Here is a 12,165-nt window from a genome sequence, read left to right as displayed (position 1 = left end):
AGAGGCTAGGGGTGAAGCAATAGTCCAATTATATATCCCTGTAGCTTAAGATTTCGATAACTACTGAACTGATTGAGTTCTCAATTCACGAGAAGATTCACATTGCTCTTTGGATGGTTATAGGCTATTTATTGTCATATATAAGTCTTTGGGCGATTTCTTTCTTTCAAAGTGATAAATGCCGTAAAAATGCATTAAGAATAGTCCCTTTCGTAACATCGCCCCATAAGGGGCGATTTGTTGTACTTTTAAAATGGCTTTTTATAGGTTATTTTAGGTTAGGTTAGGTTATATTGGGTTAGGTGATTGCCCCACAAGGTTAGGTAATTGACCCCGCAGGATTAGAGCCCCCGGCAGCGGCTAGAAATAGGAGAAAAGCTACTGTAAAAAATACGAAGAACCGCCCCATAAGGTGCGATGTTACGAAAGGGACTATACCCGAAAAATCTTTTTTTTTCAATGACCTATCTCTGAAATAATAACAGTACCGCAAAAAATATAAATAATATGTTTGGGAAAATATAAATATATTTCTAAATCGTTTTGACACTGATAGAGACTGAAGTATGGAAACAAAATATTTTAAAGCAACTTCCTGTTTTATTGAATTCTTTTGTTTAACTTCTCGAAATAGTAGCTTCGCCTTAGCATCTATCGGCTCTTTATTGGAAGTGAAGAAAATGGAGGGGGGAATATTCTTAAACCGAACGCCAGACTTTAACTGAAAGATTATATAGCCTAAAACAATCCCATGAACTATATATAAATGGTAACCTTATTCAGATTAATGGTCAGCCAGATCTAAACTGAAAAAAAAATTACTGCTTCATATAACAGGATATTTTTTTTAAACATATGACTGTCATTTCATTTAACATTTTTTTCAAGAAAACAATTCTCTTCATCTGGATATTAAGTATGTCACCCACTTCTTTCTATCATTTTCTTACTTTATCAATTAATTTTTTTGTTCAAGTTTTCTGTCGATTATTTATATATAATCATAATTTTTATTTACTAAAGTAACAGGATTTCTTTCTGCTAAGACCTCGTAAACTAAACCCTGACTAAACCTAATATTACAAGCAAGTTTTTTATACATTTAAAGTTTAAAACAAGTCTACAACTCACTTCCGTTTGGATGCTATAAACTTTTACATATAAAAAGAGTTGCCGTATTAAAACTGCAATTTTACAACAGCTGGCTGGCGGCTAGATGCTGATTGGCGGCTTTAATAGTTTTAAATAATAACATATTTTCTGTAAAATATTTTTAATAGTTGATTAGAACTTTAAGTTTTATGTTACTACAAATGATCATTGCTTAGTTATGGAGTAGTTGTGCTAGTAAGAATTACATAAATATGAAACGCGGATTTATCTAAGTTAAAATGTGAGATTTGATAACTTTGAATAGGATTCTCATAAACACTAATTACTTTGTTTATCATCTATTTTAATCAACTTTTTCTTATAAACAAGGTTGTACAAGGTCATTGCATGCGAAGAAAATTTTTTAAAAAGTAAATACTGTTTTGCGCTTAAATTTTAGAGCGAAAACAGTAAAAGTGTCTGACTATGACGTCAGAAAAAATTAACAATTAACCAATGAGAGGCCGCTATATATTTTACCATTGTGAATATTGGCTTCTCATTGGTTAATTGTTAATTTTTTCTGACGTCATAGTCAGACACGTTTACTGTTTTCTTTTAGAGCCTGCTAAAATAATTTAATGGCTAATATGAAGCATCTATAACAAGAACATTCCAATTTGTCTGCCTGTTTCTGGCCTAATTCTTTGCTTCAAAAAAAAAACTAAACATTGTACGTTGCTTTTGATTCAGTATGGTTTCGAAACCGATTAATATCTGCTGGATATCATGCTTCGCACCATATTTTAGACAATTTTCTACGAATAATAGAACAAAAGTAATGAAATTGATAATAGGTTTGTTGATCCGGGCCTTCGGTACCTCGGGCCCGACAAAACAGAGTGAAGGGAAAATAGCATGAAAGAACACAAGTTGCATGTTCAAAAAAAACTTTATTAAAAAATCTTCTTTTCATAGTTTGTTGAACAGATTTGATTAAGTCCTTTATTAAGTTTTAAGTTGATAATGATCTATGAATAAAGTTTGATTAGTGCATTTCAGGAAATAAGAAACAAATATTTTTGGGACTTTCCTTTTAAAACTCTAGTATTATGTTTGTGTTATTTTAACCTCCATTCATTTTCTTTTATCTTAAAGTTTGGCTAGAGAGCTATTCTGACAGAGAGAGGGGGGACAATGGACTGTCTATTACACAAGTTCCCAAAGTTCTCTTATTTGTTGGCTTAACAACTTTGAGGACTTTTTGAATTTCGATTGGTTGGTTCATTCTGTTGAGTGTCCAAACGTTTCAACCACTAATTGTATACTTTATTGTAATCTTCAGGAGGGGTAATTTGTATCATCATTGTGAATGTATTGTACATCAATTTATCAGCCATTGTGTTATCCCTTTAGATCCCTGGTTTTTATATTTATTTTTAGGATACTTTGACTTAGGTAACGAATTTAATAGCTAAACCATTTCTTAAATGTTTAATTCTTATGTAAGAGTAACGGGAGCGTGTCTGTGTGCGTGTGTTTGTAGCGATGGATCACACTGACCGTAAGACCAACGGACGGGTTGACTTTTTTACAAATAATTTTTGAAAATCATATATTTAATTCTACATTATCATAGAGAATTTTATTTTTAATTAAGTTGATTAATATCATATATTTCCAATTAAAACAAAAATTCATCCAAAACTTAAAGGTAAAACTACATTCTTAAATCTATCATTGATAATTAATTTTAGTATAAATGTAATTCAAAATAGTAATAGGTCTACAATAGACTATAAAAGTTTTAAAGATTTTTAATCAATATAATAGATTTGAAATCTGCATAAAATTTTAAGGATATTTTATAAAATTAGTTTTTTATATAATTCTTTATTTAAAGGCGCAAATACAAATTAAGTTAAATAATTTTGAGATCTGTGATTGGTGGATTGAAAACTATCTGCGCTCTGATTGGAGAAGCTTAAGTGACGTACATCATTCAACCAATTAGAGCGTAGGTAGTTTCCAATCCAGCTATCCTATTGGTCAAAATTTATTAACTTAAATCGTATTTGCGCCATTAAATAAAGAATTATATAAAAAACGAATTTTATAAAAAATCCTTAAAATTTTATGCAGATTTCAAATCTATTATATTGATTAAAAATCTTTAAAACTTTTATAGTCTAGTCTACAAAGTTTCATGTCTTCTGTTTGTATATGTGATTATCTAATTATTGTTTTAAAACTAACTAGTGGCTTCGCTCCTACTCTAAAGGCTCTGCAACCGTTAAGAAAAATTCTAGAGGCTCCTCTGTACAGAATAACTCATTCGGACCAGCCATTTCCGAGATCTTAAGCTTCAGACAAAAAAAAACTTACCCCTTTTTTACAGGATTTGTTCGATACTGAGAAATAATATTAATATTGATTAATATTTTTTGTGAAAAAAATTTGTCAACCAATAAGAGGCTAATGGCTAGCATGGATCTAAAGGGATAAGACAAAGGCCGATAAATTTATGTACATCCCCGATGTAGATACACAAAATTATCCCTTCTTTAGATTACAAATAGGTGTTGAAACGTTTGGACGCTCAACTAATGAACCAACCAATCCAAATTCAACTCAAGTCCCCTAAGTTTTAAAGCCAACGAATAAAAAAATGTCATCATAAAACTTTGAGGACTAGTGTGGTGTAAACTGACCTCACAAGTATATTCGCCAGCATCAGATTTGGTCACGTTACTCAACATCAAATCTGTGTACACCAACTTAAATCTAAAACAAAGAAAAAATTAACTTGAATGATATTAAGAAGGCTATCCTTTACAGTTAAGCTTAATTAGGTACAGAGAAAGTTTCTAATCATTAATAAAAATTATTTACACTGAACTAAAAATAAAAATGTAAAATTGGAGGTCAACCTCCCCCCACAACTCTCTCTCTCTCTCTCTCTCTCTTTAAAGAACCCCCTAGAGGCAGCAAGGGCGTAGCCGCTATTTAGATTTATAAAGAAGTTTTAATTAAATATCAAAAGAAAATTTGGAGCTTAAATTGTATCGTAGAAATTAACATTAAAATTTTAAAATTAATTAACAAATTTAATAAAAATTAGATATCCAAGTGAAAATTTTAGAAAAGTTAAAGTTTATAAGTGCAGTAACCATCATCAATGAAAATTTGATAACTATAATACAAAGTAGAGCGATGTCTGTAAAAAAAAGATTATTTTAGGTTAGGTTAGGTTATATTGGGTTAGGTGATTGCCACACAGGGTTAGGCAATTCCCCCCCCCCCCCCGGCCCCCCGGCAGTGGCTAGAAATAGGAGAAAGGCTACTGAAAAAAATTACGATGGTGCGTTGCCACGAAAGGGACTATACCCGAAAGATTTATAAAATAGCTTCGCCCTCAAACAAGAATAAAAATGTATATTTAGTTTACCTTGAATCCTTAATTATTCTTAGGTTTCCTGCAGTCAAGACCCTGCAACAAAAATTAATCATTAATTAATCTCATTTCCTACATCATATATACGGATAGATATCATCAAACAAAGACAATCGTGTCCATAATAATCATGGTTTTAAAATTAACATTTTTAGTTGGAAGGAAACATGCAATAAATATTTGTAAAGTAATATGCAAGCTTTCAGTCAAATGCGCTTATCAGGTCAAATTGTTCCTAATTTATAATATGCGTTTGTTCATGATTAAGAACAGATTGACCTAATAAGAGCAGATTGCCCTTACTTTATGGAATTAGGCGAAGAAAATGACGATCTTAGTAAAAATAGTTTGTTTACCTTAAAGAGAACAACATGTAAAAAGAGAGAGAAAGAAAGGAATCACATACACGTTCAGACAGACTCTAATAATATGTACATCAATTTATCGGCCATTGTCGTATCCCTTTATATCCCTGCATCTAACTACCTTATTTCAGAGGAATATATTCTCTATTCCTCTATAAGAAGATTATTTAGCGTATTCATTCATTTTTACTTTCTTGTTTAAAGATATATGTATTAATCCATCATAATATTTTACATATTTAAACTAATGTTGAAATTTTAATTGAAATATAATCTAATATGAAACAATTTAAAATATCAAAAACATTATATTTAAAGTGTTTTCATCTAAAATTTGTTTCACAATTCTAAGGAATATTACAAAATATATTTTAAAGTACAGATTTTGTTGATTAATAGCAACAGTTCAAAAATTTAACTTTTAAATACAACTCTTAGGTATATTCCCTTTCGTGGCAAAGCCCCTTAAAGGGGCGTTTCTTCATATTTTCACAGTAGCTTTTCTCCTATTTCCAGCCCCTGCGGGGGCTTCTATCCCTGCGGGGCAAATTAAAATACTAAAGCGTATTACTCTAAAAACTACGCTTTGGTATAGTCCCTTTCGTGGCAACGCCCCTTAAGGGGCGTTTCTTCGTATTTTCACAGTAGCTTTTCTCCTATTTCCAGCCCCTGCGGGGGCTTCATCCCTGCGGGGCAAATTAAAATACTAAAGCGTATTACTCTAAAAACTACGCTTTGGTATAGTCCCTTTCGAGGCTAACCCTGTGGGGCAATCAACTAACCCAATATAACCTAAAATAACCTATCAAAAGCCATTTTGAAAATACGTCGAATCGCCGCTTAAGGTTCGTTGCCACGAAAGGGGCCCAAACTCTTTTATTTTGACAATTGACGATATTAATTTCCTCCTTGCAATTACATCAATACAAAATAGTATCCAACAGTGTCTAAAATATTTTTAGAAACTTGGAATAATGGACATATTATCTTGAGTTTACCTATCCCTCAATTCGTGATAATTTGCAACTAAAACCAAGATGCACATTCTTTATCCCTGGTGCTCAATCACTTCCGTACAGCAAGAAGCATTCAGAACCGAAAAGTATTACTACAGCACAAACTGTTCATTTCACTTTATTAACCTCTCAATATTATAAACTCATTTTTAGTAGCAAGGATGCTCTATAATCAACTATGTCCGTCAGTCCGTAACGCTATGGAGGAAATGTAATTTTCTCGACTGCTATTCTCTACGGCTGATTTTGGGAAGATTCCCTATACCAAACACATCCAGATTACAATTTACTAGGTCCGTTGGTCTGCCAGTCATGCTACATTTAAAATCTTAAAGATTTCGAGATTTCAAAATATTTTTGATCACTGAAAGTACTCTATAACTCACTTAGTCTAAGATTTTTTGTTTTCAATTCTTAAGAATGTTGGGATTTTCGTTAATTTATTGTCTCTGTTGTCTTTGTGAAGGATCTTTGACAAAGTAGCCTCGGACAAAGTAGCCTCCGGACAAAGTTTCCACCTAAGGAAAGTTGCCTCCACTATTAATAAGATCATGGCCCGTGGCTACTTTGTCCTAGATACTACTTTGTCCAGAGGTTACTTTGTCCGAAGCTACTTTGTTCAAGATCCTTTGTGAAAACATGAAACACTTTTTGAATATGAAAATATGTGAAAGTGATGTTCCACCATTATCCATATATCCACTCATCACAATGGGACATAATTATAAAAAATTGTCAATTTTTCAAACTTTTTTGTTTTCCAAATTGTATAGTGTTTTTTAAAAAGTTAAATGCCATAGTAAATGAAAGTAATAGGTTTTATCACATATAACAGTTTACAGAAAGTTTTGCATTGGTTCTAGTCATAGTGTATGATTTTATAAGAAATATCCAAAAACCCAGAATCTGTTTTCATACACATCGTAAAACTGTTTTCTTAAAAGCTTTACTTGAATAAAAGTTTCTTTTTTGTAGGTATCTTGTACAGATAATTTTTTTTAATAAACATAACCATAAACTCTGTAAAATTGTTATCTTCTAAACATCCTGTAGAACTTTTTTTTAAATCTTTAGTATAAACACCCTGTAACTGTTTTCATGGAAACTTTACACAAAGTTTCCTCTTTTCAAGTGGAGGGAAGACAGGGACAAACAGACAACTCAAATGGGCCATATGATTTGGGGCGTAAACCATTTTTTGTAAGGAGGCGGTCTTATAATCCCACTCCAATTTTCCCTAACGTGTCAGAGCTTCGCCCCCGTGGATTTTGTCATCCTTGTTTCTTCATACATTTTACGCTCTAAATTAAAGAATGAAAAAAATATTACTTTTAAAAAGATAATAATTTGGGTTGCATAAATGTCTTTGTGAAAGCATGTCCAATAAGATCTCAAAAATGGTTGTAGTTTACATTTTGCACGTTTCATCTAATGCTGTACGTGTATTGTAATTTTGATTCCAAAACAAATAACATAGGTTGTAAGTATCCACAACTCTACCCCTTGGACAAATCCTTTTAAGTTTTTGGGTACAGCAAAAAATATTTACATTGAAAATAAAATATACTGATCTATTTTTCCCAGAGTAAGGGACAAAATTATCTTGATTTAAAATTTTCACATTTCATTAAAGTGTGATGGGAGGATGCAAATTCTTTCAAAAATCCTAACCATAGAGTAAACTATACAAAAGGGCAATTTTTTATGTTTTTCGGGATAACTTCATTTTGACTTGGGCGATTTTATTTTATAATGTACTGATTAATATGTGAAAATCCAGCTAAATGTAAAATGAACCCGTTTTAATGACTTACTGGACTTTTTATAGTAAGTATCTACAATAAATATAAAAAAACTAAATCTAAATAAAATAATTTGAAAATTTGTGTGAATTTAATCATTTGTTTAAATCAGAAACCTATGTTGTTGGTAAAAAACAGACTTTAAAGGGTCACTCCAAACTTTTATATTTTATTTTTTTTAATTTGATAATATTTCTAAAATCAATGTTTTAACATCGTTAAAAAAGGATTGTATGAAATATCAATTTTAAAATCTTCATTCCGGAAGTTTCCAGCGTCTTTGAAATTGGTTTTAACCATACGTCCGTTTATCGTCAAAAATTGAGCATGCTGGAATTATCCTATCGATTTCAATCATATACTATTTATAAACTTTATTAAAGCAGGGAAAAGGGACTATGATTCTGACAAACAATTCCAAGTGAAATTTTCCCCACAACCCTTCCCTTTTTTCTACTTTCCTATCTGCATCCCTTCAGTTACATCATAAAACAAGTTTTATGCCAACTCTACGCCAACAAAGCATTTAATTTTCGGCAATTTCAAATGAAATTAATTGGCTGAATAGCAGACTCTGATTATAAGAAAATCTGTATGTCCATTTTAAGCCTAATTTTTCTTGGAAAATTACGAATAAAATATAAAAGTGGATTGTCCCTTTAAAATTTCGATTTAAATTTGTGTTTTGCGAAATATTTATAGCCCCAATTTATAAGGGCTGAAATTAAATCATTTCTGAGAATTTGTTTTTCTGGGTAAAAAATATTTGTTTTTACATGTTTTAGCTATAGTTTATACATTTATCTAAAGCAAAGCTTTTCAACAGTAAGTAAACGTCTTTACATTCGTACTTCCGTCCGTAACGGTTAGCTAAGGCCGTTGTTTTTTCGCTATTTTGGAATACAATAAGTTTATAGAACTAGCGTTTGTGTAATAAAATCCCAAAATATTTGTAGGTCTTAAAGAATTGATGCTGAATGTTAATGACAGATTAAAATTGTTAGTTTAGATTTCAATATCGAAGTAATGTTACTCTATAATTATTCATTTTCATTTGTCCCACTGTCTTTGCGAGCTTATGTTTCATGCATATTGACATCTTTGTTTTTATTTAAAGAAGGATGAAACATTTATGTATTTCATCCAAATATTTTATCCAAGAAAAATTTATCGATAATTCAGCTTGCTAATCTATTGGTCGGTTCGTTCATCCAGTAGAAGAAGGGGATGTGGTAAAGAGGGATTATGTTATTTTAGCCAGCTGCGTGCAAAACTTTATCATTATAAAAATCTAGAGCAACATCCAAGTAATGATATATCGATTTGAAGTTTCTTTATTTACCAATCTTTGTCAAAAGCTTTGTAAAAGTCCAACATGCATAAATTACCCAAAAATGAAGACTTGTCTTTCATAAGGTTTTGTCGACCTATATGTTGTTATACGAGCTAACTTCTCTGATATTTACGTCGAAATTATTATCTTAGTTTTACCACTAGAACCTTAAAATAATTTGCTATTATGATGTTTACTCATAGTTTTGTCCCGTATCATGTTTTGCCATTTCTTTTTATAATTGTCTAAAAGTTTTATAAATCTTTAGAAGTGACCAAATGTGAAAATGAAAGCTTAAGTCACCCAAAAATACCTTTCCGTCAAAATACGCTATTAAAACAAGTCGTATGGAATTAAAAGTATGTCGTTTCATAAGCTAACTAGTGCATTTTAAAAACGATCACCTTAAAGGCACGCCCACTGTAATTGGTAGCTGTACTTAAAATTTTACTCATTTCAGATCAAAATTTGCAAACTGCAAAAATTTAAGAAGAAAAAATTTCTTGTGAAGTAATAAGGAAAATCTGATACTTCTAAAGATTAAATTCTAAGTTTCCTCACATCATAAAAATGTACATCTGTACTATGCACATCATACAAAATTGTTCTCTAATTAATTTTCAACGTTTTATCATTTTAACAAGAACAGTTTTGTCTATTGCAGCAACGGAAATTTATCAAAATACAGTATACTGTAATGAAGAAAACAAATAATATTCATACGTTTGTTGGTGATTTATAATATATCTAAACACTGAAACAGAAAATAAATTACGACCTCCCTCCCTCATCCCTTTAAAAAAACAAAAAGGGTCGAGTCACTTGTAAACATAAATTGTTTTCATGCCATTAAAGTGAATGAGAACATAAAATTATTTTAATTACCTAGAACCATATTTCCAAACAACGACCATAGCACCAAGATTTGTAACCTGAAACATTATGTCAATAAAAACAAAGTATAAAGGTAAGTCAACTACTATTGGCTTCGCCCCTTGCATCATTCTTAAAAAGATATTAGAATAACTTCAGACACCATTTTATGGGTTAAAGGGATAGTTCCAAGAAGTTAAAGTACTTGGAGTGGTAAGTCACAAAGTATTTTTTTAGAATATGATAATTATGAATTTGCAATAATGATATAAATACCAAAAAATACTGTTACTAGACAGTTTTTGAGATACACCTAGATTGACTTTTTTTTTACAGACTATTGATTTGCATTAGTGTTTCACAACGGGATAATTTTTAAGTCTTGTTATTTATGAAACGGCATGGTAAAAATTTACATTCTTTCATCTATATACTTTATAATTCAATATCATATCATAAAATACTGGGTTTACTAATTTAAGTTGAAATGCTTTTTGCGCAAAATAAATAATGTGCAAATCCATTTTATTAGATTTCTATTTGATGTGTTTCAGTTATTATTGTAGATTATCTAATAGTAAGTTTTTACCCAACGTCTCCTATATGAAAAGATTTATATTGGATTAAGTCGAAAAAATGTTGTTTTCAACAACTTTAAAAGCTGAAGAAAAAAATAATTAAGTGGGTATTAATCGTTTGACATCTAATTGGCTTGGTGTCGCTTCGGGTTCTAAACCTCTCCACGCACCTTGAAACATACTCCTATTATGCAAGTTTAGAAGTTGTGCTTGTTTTGAGCCAAGGCATTCCTCGTACTCTAACTATTTAAGTCGCGCACCTTCTATACAAGCCGAGATTCAAACTTATCACCTTCCTGACAACGAGCAGATGCGCTATGTGATACGGAACAATCGCGGGTTCTCTCTCATACTGTGTCAGTCAGCCGTTTGGTCTCTAGAAGCTTGTAAAAACTATCGAAAATTGTAATCATTTTCTTAGCAATTCCGACCTGATCCAAAGATAGAGATTTCTAATGTGAACTTTTTATACTGTGTCTGTAGACATACAATTAAAACTTTTCTTTCACTTCCTTTTACACGGGAAAGGAAAGGACCATGGACAACAAATTAGTTCTAAATATCCTTAAAAAATCTTATAATTTTTTTGAAGGCAATAAAATTATGCTTCCAAACTTTTAACTCTTTTGTTTTAATCTAATGAAGGTGGAAATTTTGGGAATAGTCCCTTTCGTAACATCGCCCCATAAGAGCCGATTCGTCCTATTTTTAAAATGGCTTTTTATAGGATATTTTAGGTTAGGTTAGGTTATATTGGGTTAGGTGATTGCCCCACAGGGTTAAGTAATTGGCCCCGCAGGGTTAGAGCCCCTCGCAAGGGCTAGAAATAGGAGAAAAGCTACTGTAAAAAATACGAAGAATCGCCCCATAAGGTGCGATGTTACGAAAGGGACTATACCCGAAATTTGTATTCATAATTAATCAAAGCATAATCTATCATCCATTTTTTTAACTGAATTCGCCGGTAAACACTACAGCATTAAAAGAATAAAGCTGAATTTTCCTCTTCAAATTTATATAAACTTCGTATATCCAGTTTTAACTTGTTTCGTCTGCCAGTCTGCCGGTAGTGCTAAAAGAGTATTTTTACAGAGGAAATGTGATTTACACGGCCACTTTTAAAGATATATGACTGAAATTTTTCGTGAAGATTCTTAGGCCTTTTTTTCAATTTGTCTTTATATATCTGTCAATAATGCTACGGGAAATGCTTCTTTGATTAAGGATTATGTTTAATCCATTTATCTTTGATTAAAGATTATGTTTAATCCATTTACCTTTGTCAGTCAGATTGTCTAACTAATCTCGATATTTTACGACATTGTTTTATGTTTCTAAACTTCCCTACTTTTCTTATACTTTTTTTATAGGTATGAAAAAAGCCAAATGAATATTTTTGATTTTTCCTATTATTAACATTTATATTGTAACTAAAAAATCAATGAATATCTCCAGCTATTTAATATTAATAAATCATCCTATTTGCATTTATAAATTATTAGCAGCGTAGCTACTCTATAAGTGTTTGATCTGATTATCCTTGTCTCCGTAATGCACCTCCACTACTCCTGACACTCCCCTTAATTTTTAGATATCAATACTAATATTATAAGATTCTATATAACCACCAAAAGTTTTGTCAAAGTAAAACT

At 31.2% G+C, this 12,165-nt stretch overlaps 1 protein-coding gene across 1 annotated transcript in view; it reads right to left on the bottom strand.

Moving 5' to 3' along the window:
• LOC145324491 (opioid-binding protein/cell adhesion molecule-like) overlaps positions 1 to 12,165 on the bottom strand; it is a 49,849-nt gene that overhangs the window by 20,642 nt on the left and 17,042 nt on the right. The window contains exons 3-5 of the mRNA XM_080167075.1: positions 9,948 to 9,994; positions 4,541 to 4,582; positions 3,804 to 3,876 (exon numbers count right to left, since the gene is read on the bottom strand). Coding sequence (XP_080023201.1) covers positions 3,804 to 3,876; positions 4,541 to 4,582; positions 9,948 to 9,994 — 162 coding nt within the window. The remainder of the gene's footprint in view (positions 1 to 3,803; positions 3,877 to 4,540; positions 4,583 to 9,947; positions 9,995 to 12,165) is intronic.

Source organism: Acartia tonsa, chromosome 7 (genome assembly GCF_053477335.1).
Source record: "Acartia tonsa isolate MP-2025a chromosome 7, ASM5347733v1, whole genome shotgun sequence".
NCBI classification, from domain to species: Eukaryota; Metazoa; Arthropoda; class Copepoda; order Calanoida; family Acartiidae; genus Acartia; species Acartia tonsa.
Note: the sequence above shows the minus strand (reverse complement) of the source record. Positions and strands in the feature narration are given on the sequence as shown.